This window comes from Cydia strobilella, chromosome Z (assembly GCF_947568885.1).
Source record: "Cydia strobilella chromosome Z, ilCydStro3.1, whole genome shotgun sequence".
Taxonomy (NCBI): domain Eukaryota; kingdom Metazoa; phylum Arthropoda; class Insecta; order Lepidoptera; family Tortricidae; genus Cydia; species Cydia strobilella.
Window position 1 is genome coordinate 19,687,964 of NC_086068.1, and position 19,022 is coordinate 19,706,985.

The window sequence follows — 19,022 nt, forward strand, 5'->3', positions numbered from 1 at the left end:
TCGATGCAATTTCAAAACGCATCACTGACATTTCATACGTCAGAAATGTCAACATTGTCAACAATATTTTTACTTAACAACTCACGTAAAAATACAGAATTTCCAGTTTTTGTTATAATATCGTAAAAAAATGAGTGATTCCATTGATGAAGATGATCTAACGCCTGTGGATGTTGCACTTTCCTCGCTATAGTGAGGGGAAAAGTTTTGTGTTACACACGGGTCCAAATGTATTTTACTTCTCGTGTGTTAAAACACTCGCTAAGCTCAGGAATCCTTTTTAGAACCACTCGCTTCGCTCGTGGTTCAACTATAGAATCCTTTCGCTTGCTCGTGTTTCAATTCCACACTCGCGGGTAAAATACAACTTTGCACCCTTGTATAACAAATAACTATTTTTTCTGTTTATTCTGTGTAATTCGAAATACATTATAACCTTTAATATGTTCTCACTACTGAGGTGAAAAATTATGTGTGCAACACGAGAGCAAAGTTATTTTACATCTCGTGTTTTTGAGTCCCTCGCTACGCTCAAGATTCTACCTTAAAATCTTTCGCTTTCTCGGGACTCAAAACAAACACTCGCAAGAAAAACCAACTTTCCTCTCTTGTTGCACAAATAACTAATTATTTACGTATGATATCAACAATTAAAGATTAGTGATTTATAATGCGATTTCTCATTCGTTGCAGGGATATTCTTGTGTGGACCTCTTGAATGCAGGTATGCGGGAGTCGGGAGTCTACTACTTACAAATTAGGGGCACAACTTACTGGTTCCTCAAAGTATACTGTGAACAGAACGTCGCTGATGGTGGCTGGACTGTAAGTACACGTTCACGCAGAATTACTTTATTTTAAGGATAAGGCACGCTCAATGCTCATTACTAACAATATTAACGTATGGATTTTAACTTTTGTCCTTTATACTCCGTAAGTACCTATTTAAGTGACAGCGAGTGCAACTGGAACTTAGTCAGTATCTTCCGAATAGGTCCTTTATACATTAAACTGCGCCGACTAGTGATTGAGCTGGATGGTAGGTACCTAGGTACCTACCTACCTACCTACTGAATACGGCGTCAATTAAGGTACCTGCACCAAGGAACGTCCATCATTAGATATTTTTATTGTTCCTATACATTCCAATTAATCAAGTGTTGGATTTTTTATTTCATTTCGTTTGATAATACTATGAAGAAAAATGATAGCCAAATATTTAAAGAACCAAATAGGTACCAAAATGTTAAAGTTACGTAGTATTTTTATTAACCTTGTAAAGTAAGCTTCCATCAAGAATAATCATGCCTCCTGTCCCCATTATTTAGAAACTATCAATGGGTGAAATCGGTCTGTAAATTTCGAGAATGTTGTGCTATCGATTTTACGACTACGATTAGCATCGTCATTTCGCAATGAAGGTCATCGTATTGATTGACAAGACCGATGTCCGTGTCCTTCAAATACGTATTTGTTTACGCAATATAATTGAAGCTCAAAGTTAATGGAGATGAAGTTTAAACACCAGTCAAGTTGCATATAGCCTAAGATACGTTATACAGGTTGTCCCTAGCCATTGAACACAGCCCAAATGTACATAGTATGTACATATGCATCAGGGTATTTAGAACCAGTATACAAAGTATCATAACAACCGGTGTAGCGGTTACGAAGAAATTAACAAATTACGATTTTTTACTTTGGAGCAGACTGTATGTGTTAGTAGCTCCTGCGGCCTGCGGGGCTAAGATGGACGGCTGTCTATACGTGTCACGCTCTAACAAGTACGTAAGTGCGAAAGTGACGCATGATATAACAAGTGACAAAAACGCGACCATGATTCCGCTGCTGATGTAATAAATAGTATGAAACCTTCTTCGACCTTTTTGGCTATCTTTTTTATTTATGACACTAATAAGATTCTGACTTTTTACAAATGTCATCAATGCCGCACATTTCGAACAAATTGTCGAAAGCACTGAAAATATTTAATACAGTATGAATCTTTTTGTTGTCGATTATTGGAAGTAACTTTTGTTTGATAACTTAAAGGCAATCGGCCGCCCGTACTCCTAGCGAGGACCGATTGACCCTCACCTAATACCAGTATGATAGAAAAAAAAACTTGTATTAAAAAAAAAATGTTCTAATATATAAAATTTTAGATTAAATAAGTATAGTTGGTCAAGCAAATCTTGTCAGTAAATAAGAACAAAAAAACTATACTTATCCTTTTCTTTTGGGTGCTAGTACTAGTGTAAGACAAAGATAGTATGATTATCTCTGTCCCTATGTGGAACTATGTTGCCGTGCCCTGACAGGGCTTCACATGAACAGCTTATATTTAAGAACACCTGTACCTGCTACGTGATATGCAATAAATGATTTCAATTTCAATGTCAATTTCGATTTCAATATTACTGTAATGTTCTGCCACCAGAGTGCAGCACTAGTCTTTTTAAGTAAACCATAGAGTAACTTAGAAGTTTTTTGGCAAGTTTTCAGAGATAATAAAATATGATATTGATGCATCAAGGCGGTTTGTTTACAGAGGACCTACCGGGAAACGCGAATCCGAAATTTCGCTTTCTGCCTCTTTATCGCTCGAATATGCAAGAGTGACAGAGATGTTAGCTAACAAAATTTCGATTTTCTTGGTTCGCGATAGACCCTCAGATTGTGGTAGTGGCGCCCCCTACGCAGATATGCCTTTCGCGTAATATTCCCTATTAAAAAATATTAACGTTCGAGCATTCCTGGGAAGTAACCCTACGTGGGATTTAAGGGTTTGTCCAATGGCTAAAGTCATCCTGTATATGGTCGACCATGAAACTTATATTCTATTAAAGAAAATATGTTCCTGAATATAAATAAATCGGGTTGCCTAAAGAAATATGGTCAAGGCTATTTTTAATTAATTTTTGAAAAGATTATTTTTTCTTCTTTCTCCAACTTGTCTGACGAACGAAATAAGTTCCAATGGAAACTATAAAACTTGTACAACATGAATCAATTAAGTTTGCATATATTTTTTCGATCACTATTATGTGGTTGTGTTTAAACAGGTGAGTTTATATCGATAATTGCACTCATCTGTCTGACGCTTGAATTATATCAAAATGATTGTAATTTTATAGCGAATACGGTTGTATAGGGTTGCCTGTGAAAATCTGGTCACCAATAAGGGTTGCCAGGCTTTTAAATAAAATAAGAAGGGAAGACTTAAAAACGATAACTCAAAAACGGCTTAAATAATCACGATTGTTTTAACTTTTATCGAATGTGTTTATTAAGCACTATTTTTGTAATTTTTTTTTCAAATTTTTGGGCAGAATTAATTTTTTTTATAATGAATAGGGTTTTAAAAATTTTTTTTTGATAAATTGAATATTTTTGGAAATAATCACTGCAAGAAACAAAATGTGTGACTTTTTTTTCGTTTCAATCCTATGATGTGGAATATCGATGGATAGGTCTTTTAAAATAAATAGGGGTTTTAGAAAAAAACATTTTTTGATAAAGTGAATATTTTCGGAAATAATCGCCTTGAAAGAAACAAAATGTATGTGAGGATTTTTTTTTCGTTTCAACCCTATGATGTGGAATATCGTTGGATAGGTCTTTCAAAATAAATAGGGGTCTTTAAACATCATTTTTTGATAAAATGAATCATTTCGGAAATAATCATTTAGAAAGAAAAAAAGGGGTTTACCTTCTAACTTTTGAACCACCGATCCAAAAAATAAAAAATAAATCACGAAAATAGTATTTAATAAAATCATTCAAATAAAATTAAAACAAACTTGATAAGTTAAGCCGTTTATTAGTTATCGCTAAAAGTCTTTTCTTCTTATTTTATTTAAAAGCCTGGCAACCCTTATTTATGGCCGGATTTTCGCAGGGAACCCTATACCACTGTATTCGCAATAAAGTTACCATCATTTTGATATATGTGTCTTTTCAAAAGGTACCACATTGTCGCTTGCCATAAGGACGCTCTGACAGCGTTTGTCCTATAAAGATATATGCTATTTTCGCCCTTATGGTAAGCGACAATGACTGAGGCTGACTGTGACTAGCATGACAGATACGAACGTTTCCGAGAAAATACGATAGAAAGGAATGATTCACTTCATATGTACGTACAGCGTACGATATGTGTGGCAGGAGTGTGTTACGCACTATACCGGATGGAATAAATTAATGGGCCCGGGAGGAAAAGTGCCTTAAAACCTCAAGTTAGCTCATTTTACTTAATGGAAACATTCTTTTATTAAAAAAAACTGTATTCAAAGATTTTCCGTTTTAACCGACTTCAAGATTTCAAAAGAGGAGGTTCTCAATTCGGTTGTTTTTTTTTAAATGTTTGTTACTCCATAACTCCGTCATTTCTGGACCGATTTTGAAAATTATTTTTTTGATTATAATTATATACATACAGATTGGTCCCGTTTTTGTCAAAAGGCAGTTCTGATGATGGGATCCATGAAGAATCGAGGGAACTCCTCAAATATTAAAGGCATACATATAGTGATTTTAGTATTTTCATCAACAAATCAAGCACTTACATTTAAAAAGTGACATTTGATGAAGTGGAACTGCTGATGATGATCAGAACGGAACTCTTCTATGACGCATAGGTCACGTTTGGCGATTTGTCCTCTTCGTTATGTTTGTTAAGCAAGTTAGGATTTCAAGGAACATTTTTGTCAAGTTCGAGTTCTGATGATGGGATCCATGAGGAATCGAGGGAACTCCTCAAATGTGAAAGGCATACATATAGTGATTTTTGTATTTTTATCAACAAATCCAGCATTTCCATTTTAAAAAGTGACATTTGATGAAGTGGAACTGCTGATGATGATCAGAATGGAACTCTTTAATGGCGCATAGTTTACGTTTGGCGATTTGTCCTCTTCTTTATGTTTGTTAAGCAACTTAAGTTTTTAAGACATATTTTTGTCAAGCTCGAGTTCTGATGATGAGACCCACGAGGAACCGAGGGAACTCCTCAAATGTGAAAGGCATACATATAGTGATTTTTGTATTTTCATCAACAAATCCAGCATTTACATTTAAAAAAGTGACATTTGATGAAGTGGAACTGCTGATGATGATCAGAATGGAACTCTTCAATGACACATAGTTCACGTTTGGCGATTTGTTTTCTTCCTTATGGACCCAGACCTAAACTTGGACCCGGACTCGGACCCGGACCCGGGTCTGAACATGGACCTTAACTCGGACCCGGACCCGGACCGAACTCTGACCCATACTTGGACCCGGACAGCCGGACACCGACCCGGACTCGGATCCGGACCCAGACCCGGACCCGGAAATGCTACTAGAAAAGTGGGTTAGGTGGGTGGGTGGGTTTTGAACTGCGATTCTCACAGAACATAACTGCTATCAGAAAAGTAGGTTAGGTTAGGTTAGAGTTGTGACCCTTACAGAAACGAAATGCTATCAGAAAAGTAGGTTAGGTTAGGTTAGAACTGCGACCCTTACAAAAACGTTTTACCTCCTTTTCTACATAATTAGGCAAAAGATACTGTCTTTTTCATTTCATTGTCTGGAATCTAAGAGTGCACCATCAACAATAAGTGAACTTTCAGCGGCATCCCCCATTGTAGTCGGTTTTTTTTTCTAAAATTATTTTCTTCAATTTCGCTTGTCTAAAAATATTTTTGAGTACTAAATATTCGATTTTATGGATATTTTGTACGACAGACGACTGTAGGACCTAATGTTTCGCGGAGAAATGGTATCATTAACATTAACTGTATCGACTAGTAGAATAAAATAGCGAGCGTTTATTTTTTGGAATTTTTAGTCGGTTCGATTCCCGGGCGAGACAAGCGAATTTTTTTATGCAGTTTTGTTTATTTAAAAAAATAAAAGAATGTTTCCTTTAAGTAAAATGAGCTAGCTTTTAAGGCACTTTCCCTCCCATTATTTTTTTCCACACTGTTATACCTATCCCTAGCCCTTATTTAGTACCTATCTCTGATCTAATTATTTGAAATGTTGAACGGTGTCGATGTCAGGGTTAGAGCTAAATCTAATTCAATATGGCGACTGTAGGTAGGTACGCTAATTGGAACAAAATATTGATTTAAAAATTATTCGATGCGAAAATGTGATATTTTACAAATGGCTTCATTTGCTGTTGATCCGTGAGGTGAGGAACATTCTACCGCGGTCCGGTTGTCGCCATTAACCCTTAAATTGGCAACGGGACACAGTGCACTGCACCATCTTTTCGCATTTTTTCCTAAACAGAATCATTAGCACCCTTGCCCTTGCGCGAAGAGGTTTGACCTCCACACCTTGCACGTTATGCGTCTATTAAAGGGTTAAGAATTAGAGCGTTTTCACATTGTCCGATCCGATATCGGATGTCGGAAGGATGTAAAATGTAAGATATGTGTTTCTCTGTTTTTAGGTACATATGCATTTAATAAATCATTATTACTAACAATAACTAACAATAAATAACGCAAAAAAGGCGGACTTGATGCCATGTGGCACTCTCCTGCAGCTGTTTTTCTCATAGGCGCCTTCCGACATACGATATCGGGAAGGCGCTGCCGATAAATTCAGCCATGTCGGACCCCCCGTCAGCTGTCGGACCGATAGCATTTATTTTTCTACTCCAGCACGGATATATCATGATCGCATTTTTATCACCTGTCATGTCATGCTTCACTTTCGCACTTTCATATTTATTAGCCTTGCAGAACTCTTATTCGTAGATTAAATGATTGCCAGTAAGATCGAAATCAACTGCATGTGAGCAATGATGAATATGTATCGTACGGAGTTCCGCAGGGTAGTGTCTTGGGACCAACACTGTTCTTGGCTTACATAAACGATCTCTGTGACATGGCAATAACAAATGCTAAAGTCTTCTCATATGCTGACGATACAGCCATAGTCTTCTCTGGTAAAACCTGGATGGAAGCAAAAACAAAAAATGCTGAAAAGGGTCTAGCTCAGATTTCTAGATGGTTGAAACTAAATCGGCTAACGCTAAACACAGACAAAACAAAATACATGAGTTTTAGCATCACGAATTCCACCCAACCCAACTTTGATGAAGATCTAAAAATTCACACTTGTGACAGAACGAATCTAAAAAATTGTAGCTGCCCGATCATTGAAAAAGTATCAAAAATTAAATACCTAGGGATCACCTTGGACGAGCATCTAGATTGGTACGCTCACATTGATCAACTAATCTGTAGGGTCCGTAAGCTGCACTGGATCTTCAGGACGCTAAGGCATATTGTACCAGGTAGAGCACTAACAACCCCGTATAAACAACGGAATATATTAACAGAAATTTACACATCCCTGGTGCAGTCCGTCTTGGTGTACTGTATACCTGTCTGGGGTGGGGCGGCTAAAACGCGACTCATTAACCTGGAAAGAGCTCAGCGTGCACTCTTAAAAACAATGTATTTTAAAAAGATCCGTTTCCCCACAGAATCATTATACCATCTAACCGACCTATTATCAATAAGGAAACTATATATTTTACAAATGACCTTAAAAAAACATAAAACCCTTTCTTACAGTGCCGACTATGACTCCAGAAGGACAATAAAAAACGTTGCTAATATAACTAAAACTAAAACCAAGTTTGCGCGCTCACAATACAATGTGAAGTCTAGTCACATGTACAACAAAGTCAATAGGTGCCTAAACATTTACCCAAAACTTTACTACGATTGCAAATCAACAATTACAAAATGGTTAAAATCAAAAAGCTACGAGGAAATAGAAGACTTACAAAAATAAAATACAAAATACTATATGTTACTAGAGATTCACACATCAACTTACTAAATACATACATACATACGCACACACACACACACACACACACACACACAAATTACTGGCTCCTTTACTCCTTTTTTAATTTTAATTTTAATTCCTCTAATTCCTTTTTTATTACTGCATGTCTAACAACCCAGTTATTCACTTAGTTCTTTAAACAAATTTTATATATAAAATTTTAATTGTATACATGTTTATATTACTTAAACTAGTACTTAAAAAAATGTTTCGTGTAACAATCTGTTAATTAAGGAAGAGCGGTGTTGCCCAACACAGGCAAATTTTGCTTACCGGGCAGCACTATCCCCTACCTATAGACACCTGTATATTTTACGAAAATAAATAATTTTAATTTTTTTTTATATAATTTTTTTTAACTGCATAAGAAGAGCAGTGCGCGGGGCCCCGGCGCAGTGTTATAAGGATCCTACATCTTAGGGATATTATTATGCAACTGCTGTTTTTTTTTAATTCTGTTTTCTTGGCAAAGATCTACAAACAATGTTTGATTATATTTATAATTTTAGGTGTTTGCCTCTATCTTAGAGAAAATATTATGTACAACGTACATAATTAGGTCTTAAAAATCTCGGGCCTGAGTTTTGTAAACTCAACTTCGTTTCGTTTTGTAACTTCGGCCCGCGACTAAGGTGGAGACAACTTCATCACGCTGCACCGACAAGAGCCCACAGCTCTTAAATTTTATGATGATGATTATGTACCTATTGCACAAAATACTATTGTGTGCGTATGTGTAGGCATAATGTTTATTGTAATGTACGTGACCGCTAAACACGGCGCCCGGGTGCCCCCGCACGGCCTGACTACGGGGATGTAGGATCCTACATCCGATAACGGATCGGACAATGTGAAAACGCTCTTATAAAAACAAACTTTAATTGGCACAAAAAAAAACTGAGAATTACTTACATATAGGTTATCCATCGGCGTGACGACTACGGAGCACTGGCCGAGAACTTCAACAGGGACTGGAGCGACTACAAGAACGGGTTCGGCGAGCCGAACAAGGAGTTCTGGCTCGGCAACGAGAACATCTACATGCTCACCAACAACGACGACTACATGCTCCGCGTCGAGCTGGAGGACTTTGATGGAAACAAAAGGTTTGTCTGCCCTACACTTAAATCGACGCAACAATACCCAACGTATCACCCTAATGCCTAGGTTATATCCCCTTAGGAAGAAAAGTTTCTAATATTAAGGATTTTTAAAGTGTAACTTATATGTATAGTATGTCGCATTATAGAGTTACGGCATTAGTAAAATTCTACTTTATTTCTAGTACTTAGAATTCATAGTCTTTGAAATAAGCTTCACTATCGGACTAAGGCCACAATACTTAATTCACGAAGGCTGATATTTGCTTGTAATTTCATACAAAATGTTAAGGAGAGTAGAGCTTAAGCTAAAATACGGTGAGTTTTATACGTCATCTGTCAAATTCTACGATGAATGGCAAATATTCATATCATAATAGGAAGTTTACAGTCACATACGACTTTTTGTTTTCGAACGTCACGGACACGGACGTCACGATTCCGTCAAGCAATTCCCAACGGTTGGGTACTCGCAAGCGTGTACTAGGCAACTCGAAAACCCCAGTGTAACGTGACCGTGAGATCCTTAACAACCTATGCGTAATCGGAGAGTTTACTTATTCCGGTTTCTTTAGTCCTTGACTCGCGTATGATAAGTAAGCGATAATTAAAAGTTTATTTATTTATTTATTCATTTTAAATATTAGGTAATACAAATTTTGCCAGCATGCCACTATTGTAAACCTCTAGGGTTTATGTAATAGTTGGCGAGATCGCGCGGTCCGATCCGCGTTTGCATAATACTATTATTAGATTATTACATGCTTAGTTTTTAGGGTTCCGTACGCAAAGGGTAAACCGGGACCCTATTACTAAGACTCCGCAGTCCGTCTGTCCGTCTGTCACCAGGCTGTATCTCATGAACCGTAATAGCTAGACAGTTGAAATTTTCACAGATGATGTATTTCTGTTGCCGCTATAACAACAAATACTAAAAAGTACGGAACCCTCTGTGAGCGAGTCTGACTCGAACTTGGCCGGTCTTTTTCGGTAAATTAATCTGATACACATCAAATCTCTGTATGTATATTTATACATTACTCTAGACTTGGGTAGTATTTTTTTGTCTTGGCATACATCTGCCGTGGTTTTCAACAATGTATGAGATCATACAGTACATATTTAGGTAAGGTGTTTAATATATATTGCGATAAAACACATATTTCTGCACAACACGTATAATTTGTTAAGCCATCTCAATTTGCAGTAAAACACATATTTCTGCACAACAAGTATAATTTGTTAAGCACTTCCGAACAACACTAAAAAATATCTACACATGGAATTTAAAAAATTAATATAACCAAAACAAATTATTTTTCTGACGGTCCGCTTTCCGCACTGGCGTGAACTGGTGTACGTGCGAAAGATAACGGCGTATAAATTTAGCTGTAGAAGGAAAGAAATGGATTAATGAGATGGAGATTATGGACGATAATGGCTGTTTCAACGGGTGATTGGTGCCTAAATTTAATGCCGAATATTAGTTTCGCCTGACAATTGGGGCAATTAGAATTTTGAAAATGCCGTAAAGAAATGCGGAATACGGATAACAGCGGCTTTACAGAATTAAAAGAAATATGGCACAAAAAATAACAATGAACAATTATAGGGTTATTAAACGGGAACCGATTCCATAACGTTAAAAAATATGCAAGCTCCGTAGACGATGATAATTTGCTAGTTCCTTTCCAAAGAAAACGTTCGGCCAACCAACGCTGTACCGTGACCCATCGAACCACGCAGTATGCGGGCTCGTGTCCTCCGTGGGTCTGATACCTGACCGCCGGTCGACGACCATCCACTGCCGACTGCCCGTCGGCGGCTGCGCCCCGTCGTTGATACGGCCACCACGCACTACCGGAGCACTGCTCGACGGTGACCTTAAAAATTCAACGCAATTGTAACCTGCCTACATCGAACATATCTCAGTCCAAAAAAGGTTCCATGTTTTTTTAAAGCGCCACCTAACCGTACTTGCGTGAATCAATTCACACTGTACGACACGACTAAACAAACAAGCAAACTAGACATGACAGACAAGCAAGTAGTTTCCAAAATTGACGACAGATGTAGCGTCATGCTACAATATATATATGGGAGTAGAAAGTCAGTTACTCTTTTACCGTATACATTGTTACTTTTTGGAGTTGTATATGCAGGTAGATAATCTAAGGTACGTAAATTACTGGAGCGAGTATTTTTATCTTATGATGGTATATTTTCACACTCCTCTGTAACTAAACTAACTAAGGACAAGCAAAACCTATCAAAGACGTTAATAACTTTGCAATGTTTAAATAGACCCCTTTTATAATTTTTATAATTTTCTTTAATTTTATTTGGTACAGTTGGTTTTAAAAGTTCTGATTGTAGGTATAGATTTGAAACTTTTATTCTATCGTCCCATATTTTTTTTGCTGTCTTTAGTCTGTCATTAGTAAAATTCTATTTTATTTCTAGTACTTATACTTCATTTATACTTCATAAGTCTTTAAAATAGCAAACTAAGGTAACAAAATTCAATTCACGAAGGCTGATATTTGCTTGTAATTTCATAAAAAATTTGAAGCACAGTAGACCTTACTAACCTTAAATACGCTAATACGTCAAACTCTCTCTATCTGTCTAATTCTACGGTGAATGGCAAATAGTCATGTCATAATAGGAAGTTAATAGTCACATACGACTTTTTGTTTTCGAACGTCTCGACTCACGGTTAACGTCCCAACGGTTGGCTACTCGCGAGCGTGTAGACATCTCGAAAACGCCAGTGTAACATGACCGTGAGATCCGTAAAAACCTAAGCGTAATCGGAGAGCATACTTATACCGGTTTCTTTAGCCCTTGACTGGCGTATGATAAGTAAGTGATATTAATAATGAATTACAGCGTAGCAATGTTGAGTAGCTGAATTACATTTAATTGGCGTGATTGGCGTTAGGCGAGCTTTTATAAGATAATTTAAGAGAATATTTATTAAGTTAAGATTAAAAACGCAATTTTAGCACCCTAAATCGAATTATTTTCCGAATATTTTCAGTTAAATGCCTATCTAATCTACAATCCGAAAAAATTTTTCACTTGTTTCGTGGTTTTATGAAACCACACAATTACTTTATTTGTAAACAGATGTTTTATGAATAAATAAATAAATAACTATTAATAAAATAACTGCCTTAACCCGTGACCAAATGAATGTTATTTTTTATGATTGCAGATATGCTCAATACTCGCACTTCAAGATATATTCCGAAGCTGAGTACTACAAACTTGAAATCGATGGTTACGAAGGAAATGCCGGAGATTCTCTGAACGACCCATGGTACGGGTCCAACAACAGTCCCTTCTCCACATACAACAGGTAAGAACGCAGCGAGTACCTAATACTTACTGGCCATTTTGACTTAAAGCTAATATTCTTATTATACTTATCTGTGCCGTGGCCAGTATATTTTGATAGTCTCATGAATCTCAATTTTTTTGAATTTATCACTTCATAATATGATTAGGTTAGGTTTGACTTTTTCATGATGTGGCCACTGGCCAACCGGTCATTTCATGATATTACTGCTACATCATGAAATGTCTCTTCTACTATATAGTGCCTATTTAAAGTTAACATATAAACGCGGAACAAGATAACGACACAAACATAGGCGATATCATACGAGGGTAGGTTGGTTTCCGAAATGAAAAAGATAAAACCTAGATATTTGATTCTAATTTATTTTCCTACATATGCTCTTTCTAGCTCGATACAACCAAAACTAAACCGAGGCTTTTCCGGGGCCATTTTTCCGTTTTTATATAATTTTCTGTAAAGGCCCTCAAAATAGCCATTTTTGGCCTCAATTATTTTGGTGCTGGTGGATTTTTTTGTCGACTTTGTCGTATTAGCCACTTTATGAAATTTGGATACATACGTATGTGGCAGGGGTCGAAATCCTGCAAATGTTACAAATGGAGTATTAATTCAAAGAAAAACTTCAATTTTTGCCATCGCAAAGGTAGCCGTGTGAAAATCGGCGAGTCGTCGTCTTTAAGGGCTGCAGCGGCAGCCAATATGCACAAAGCTTTTTTTGACGAATACTCTGGTAATATATAGAAAACATATTCCGGCGAGCTATTTACAATCTCTGCTGTCTCCCTAGGTAACTACCTGTCATGTCATATCGGGCCATGATTTCATACGGAGACGACAAAGCGTTATATAATGGCGTGTCCCAGGAGTTTGAGAGTAAATTTATTAATTTGCAATATTTATACTTTTTTGATCGTTTCTGGGATACACCTCATTTGGTCTACAACTCCTGGGACACGCTATTGACGCTTTGTCGTCTCCGTATGAAATCATCGACCCAAGTGCGGACGGTACTAAAAGAAGGTTAAGTTAATAGTCCCCTATGGGCCCTATGGCACGATACAACAGTTTTGGGAACTCGATCTTTAGTTCTCTCAATTTTCATGAAAATGGAAAACTGACACTTCAAACCTCAATACTTTTTTGAAAAACAAATAAACATGAACATTTTTTTTAGATACTTAATTGAGAAAGATTGCAAATTATGATACAGAAATATTTATATCAATATTTATTTTGAAACTTAATTGTTTTTTATCAACCCACCCTCGTACATCTAATACATCTATTATGATCGTCAGGTGACAACCAAACCTCACTAATTGCAAAAAAGTAATGAAACTAGAATCAACCTTGTTTTATACTATACTATAAGGTTTATTATGGCTCTGAATTTGGTGGTATTAATTAATGAGTTTTGGTTGTCACCTGACGATATATTTTAACAACGTTGTAGGGAAACGACAATATGAAGGATGATTCCTGAATTTATGTCAAGCAATTTCCGTCACTTGAAAAAGGCGGCAAATTCAAAAAATGTAGGCGCGAAGGGTTATCATCTAATAGAACATTTCAATTTCGCGCCTTTTTTTACTGACAAAGATGTTTGACCGGCTATAGCAGGTTTGACACAATTTCAATGTAAGAAATCAGATGAAACTCAAAAAGTAGGTGATAATAGACCGTGACGTCACTAAAGCAGTTTTCATATAAATTCCATATTGGCAAATCGTTTTGACAATTCTAAAAATAAACAGATTTGACTAGTAAGCACAGAATAAGTAATAGTACTACCGTACAGAAAAGAAACTTCCTACAAAACCAAATTTTGACAGCGATCCAAAGACGAATCGTGTTGTCCCGTTCTTATGTATGGTACTATCACTTTCGGCTATTTAGGGTTGAGAAAATTTAGGGTATTATCTTATCTGTGGTCGTACACGCAAAGAGACGTGACGTACTGTCAAGTTGTGCCAACCCTAATAATTGCTCGGAGCAATGCTGAGCCGAACGAAGCCGAAAATGCTTGAACGCTCTAGTTTCCTACCCCTGCTAGTAGGCGAATACCCTATTTCAGAGCAAACCCAATATAGAGCCGATAAAATACCTACATCAGTTACATATTATCACACACAAGAATATACTAACTGATTAACATATAAGTAAATATTGCACATTATCTATTTTCACCTCCGCAGCTCGAACAAGCCTACTTTCTTCACTCCCTGGAGTGACGACAGTGCGACTTTCCTTACTCCAGGGAGTGAAGAAAGTGCGACTTTCCTTACTCCAGGGAGTGAAACAAAGTAGCTTTTTAATTTAGTGAAGGCCATGAACTGCCACTTCATACTTAGGGGTCTTTTACAAATTCGAAATACATTTTAACCTTTAATATGTTCTCACTACTGAGGTGAAAAATTATATGTGCAACATGAGAGCAAAGTTATTTTACATCTCGTGTTTTTGAGTCCCTCGCTACGCTCAAGATTCTAACTTGCTCGTGATTCAGTTATAGACTCTTTCGCTTTCTCGCGACTCAAAATCAACACTCGCAAGAAAAAACCAACTTTCCTCTCTTGTTGCACAAATAACTATTGTATCGCTTTTGGCTTACTGGACAAAGCCGTGATGACATGAGAATGTCGTTTTGCAGAGACAACGACAGGTCGTCGCTGAACTGCGCGTCCATGCTGAAGGGTGGGTGGTGGTGGAAGTCATGCGGCCGGGGACTCAACGGGCTCTACCTGCACGATCCTCAGGACCTCACCGCCCGGCAAGGTTTGACGCTGCGCTGCATAATGTACCTACTCAATTAACCGCTTCACAGAAATGGTTCTTGTGCATTACTACAGAGGCCGGGAACTAAGGGTTTGCCGGCCGAATGCATAGAGACGGTAGTTCCGAGGCCGACAACCCCTTTTCACGCCGAGGTATGTTTAGTGCTTTTCTCAAACATGCAATGAAATAATAGAGAGAAACACCAGCCAAGATAGTACATAGTCAACGGCATTAGGTACTCTTTCAGCCAATGAAACTGTTTTAGATAAATTAAATAATAATTTAATGAGTAAAATAATCTATCTATTTTTATCTCACATTTTACTTTATTTATATGAATAAGCCAAATAACTTTAAAAACCCATTTAATGTCGTAATAACTGTGGCTGTAGGTACGTCTTTTTACAATGAAGGGGAGACTTTTTAGGATAACTCAAAAACGGCTAAACTGATCATTCGCTATAGTTTTCGTTTAATGTTTTTCTTAAGCTCTATTCCTACGATTTTTGTCACATTTTTTGGGCCCATGGTTCAAAAGTTAGCGGGGGAACACATTTTTTTTTCGGAGCGATTATTTCTGAAAATATTCAATTTATTTATTAAAAAATGTTTGTTGAAGACCCCTATTCGTTTTGAAAGACCTATCCAACGATACCCCACACTGTAGGGTTGAAGCGAAGAAAAAAATACCCCCACTTTACGTGTAGGGGAGGCACGCTAAAAATGTTTTTTTTTCTATATTTTATTGTACGACTGTCGGATTTATTGATTTACTAGCTTTTGCCCGCGACTTCGTCTGCGTGGACTTAGTAACCGCAGCTATAGTAAGAATAGCGCCTAGAGAAATTCTCATAGCAATCTAAATTTGAGCATATTATGCACACAAATTAGCAGGCACTTCGTTAATTATCTCAATTTCATCCCGCTTTTTACTTTCTTAAGGGATGATTTTCGGGATAAAAACTATCCTATGTCCTTCTCAGGGACTCAACCTATCTCTATGCCAAATTTCATCTAAATCGGTTCAGCGGTTTAAGCGTGAAGAGGGAACACACATACAGAAAGACAGACAGACAGACTTTCGCATTTATAATATTAGTATGGATATGGATATATCCATGCCAATTGCAGCTTCCTAGCACTAACGATCACGGAGCAAAGCCTCGGACGCACAGACAGACAGACTGACATGGCGAAACTATAAGGACGAAACCCTAAAAATGAAGATGATTGTTTCATGTCCTAATGTGATAGGTTCATTCAGTACGTGGGGTATTTAAGGGGAACAAAAATTTGATTATTTGGTCAAACCAAATTGTCAGTAAATAAGAACAAAATAACTATACTCATCCGAAAAGGATTTTGGGTGCTAATACTAGTGTGAGAGAAAGATAGTATGATTATCTCTGTCTATGTTTGAAATGAGACAGACCTTTGACAAACTATATTTTTACACTACGGCGCACGGTTTAGGAGATACAGCCCGTTTAGTTTTTATTTTCAAACATTTCATTTTATTTTTCAAATGTTTGTTTACAGATCTCCTAAACCGTGCATCGTAAGGACGTAGCGCAAAAATAATAAGATTTTAGTTCCCTTTTAGTACCCATTCAATAATAATAAATACGGCCCCATTCGCACGAGAGCTTAAAAAGCGTTGCGTGTGGGACGCACCCATAAGTAAGAGCGAGAAAGCGATATCCCTTTTATAAGCGATATTTTTTCTCATATTATTTTTTCCGTAATAAATACTTATATTTTTTTCATTTTAAAATGCACACAAAAAAATATTTTTGTATGTAAAAGCGCTATTGTTCCTCGTTATATAAAGTATACACATGGCATATTTATTTTAAAAAAAATGTGAACAAAATAAAAAAAGAAACGTAGACAAGTTATTCTGTGACGTAGACCTACTTTCGACTACAGCTCATCACCACACCAGCTCATTGAACAGGATACAACGGTTTGAGGTGTGAGCTAGGCTAAGCGATTTACGGCATGGCATTATAGGAAGCGGAGCCACCTTGATTTTTAGTACGGTGGGGATAAAAGGGTGGGGGTGGTTTGTCCCATACAATCATAAATTTATGAGCGCACCTGTTTAGGTTTCTGCGTAAATCAAAGGAAGAAATCATTTAGGTAATTAAATCTTCAAAATACAAAATAATTAGTTTCCTTTAAACGTCGTAATCAACATAAAAACCTACTGTTAATGTAAGAATACGAAAAATATACAGTCCGTTAACTCTCAGAATAACATTAGTTTTTCGGGTAAAATCGACTTTTTGTGAGTTAATAAGAAAGCAGAACAGCAGTATCGCCTTCGCGTGTTATCGTTATCGCCGATACCCGATGTATCTTTCTAAAATCCGAAGGTTATTCTGAGAGTTAACGGACTGTACATAGTTAGACCAAGAAAAGTATGCAAAACCTCTAACTTCTATGAAATTATGACGTATAAATAACACTTGCACTGCGTGTGCTGTCAAAATCGTTGCAGACTTGTCTTGGTTTAACTCTATTTCATATTTTATTACTTACCTCTTCATTATTATAACACGTTTATTTTTTAATACTGAATATTGAAAAACCGTTCTTAATAAGTTGTCTGAATAGAACGGAATAGCTACCTATGGAAGGTAGAGTAGGAATAGCTGCCGAAACGCCTGTCAAAGAACAGGCGTTTTTTTCTTACTGCAAGCATGTTTTAAGTTTCCAAAGGCAACATTCGATATTGTTTTTATTCCTTACTTGTTGTTTTTCTTATTTTTTCGCAACTGTATTACGTCGTTCGATACACGTGCGGAAATGTCATTCTTCTCTCGTCCCGAGTCTTGCCACTCGCCTACGCCTCGTAGCAAGATATCTCGGTACTCATGACGTAATGACGTACTTTCTTGTGTTTGACTTTCCTCATATAGTCGAAATGAAAAGTAGAATGTTTAACTCGGGTAAAAGTAACCATGTCACCCTCGAACTATTGGCGCCCTCACTTCGTTCGAGCGCTAAAATATCTCGGGTGATATGGTTCACTTTCCACCCTTGGTTAACAATCTACTATTACCAGACACTAATAACAATAGCTTCACCTTGAAGCTGAAATTATTTTATGTTATCCATGAGTGCCATGAGTTGTACGCTGCACGATTACAACAATAGATATTAGAAATCAAGTTGATAACTTGTACTTAATACGTTGCTTAAAATCCTTAATATACCAACACGTCTTTGTCTCTGGCCGTTAGTTTTCTAATATGTACATACTGTTCCGGTTTCCAGGGATCGTGTGGTTCCGCTGGCGAGGTTGGGACTACACGCTGAAGCGCGCGTCTATGATGATCAAGCCGCGGCCGCTGCAGCCCAACACATGAACTTACTCCACGCACTTTGTTTAACACTTCCTTTCAATCGTCTACTTTATTCATCGTAACAGTTTCGGCAACTGAAGCTATATCGTAAAATTTAGTTGACGATTGAATAAATTCAAACGAGTGCTTATGTTATGTTCATGACATTTAAACGATACTAAAATTGCCAATTTTTGGTGCTGTAGATATTAAACTCTTGTATGGGCTTTGAGATGTACAGATGTAGTGCATAATTGTTTTCCTTCGTATTTTCTCGAAAACGTTCGTATTTGTCATGCTACTTCAGTCAACCTCAGTACTTTTTGTACCAAGACTGACTGCACGACGTTCGTACATTTCCGTGAAAATACGATGGAAAATAATGATGCATTCGATCACTCAATACCGCCTTTAGCAATCAACAAAATCATTTGGAATCTATCATTCATTGTCAATGGATCAAGTAATGTATCGGTCTGTGATATAAAATAAGAATACATTATCCAACAAAAATAATTGATGGTCTCGTCGTTGTTTGTTCGGCCGCGGTCGGACCCCACCGACCTA

General features: G+C 37.1%; 1 protein-coding gene across 1 annotated transcript in view; it reads left to right on the top strand.

Moving 5' to 3' along the window:
* Positions 1-18,596, top strand: part of LOC134754229 (angiopoietin-related protein 2) — a 170,469-nt gene extending 151,873 nt beyond the window's left edge. Inside the window, exons 4-8 of the mRNA XM_063690401.1 lie at positions 694-825; positions 8,782-8,969; positions 12,184-12,327; positions 14,981-15,105; positions 18,388-18,596. Of these exons, the coding sequence (XP_063546471.1) occupies positions 694-825; positions 8,782-8,969; positions 12,184-12,327; positions 14,981-15,105; positions 18,388-18,479 (681 nt within the window). The 3' untranslated portion in view covers positions 18,480-18,596. The remainder of the gene's footprint in view (positions 1-693; positions 826-8,781; positions 8,970-12,183; positions 12,328-14,980; positions 15,106-18,387) is intronic.
* Positions 18,597-19,022: the final 426 nt, after the last annotated feature.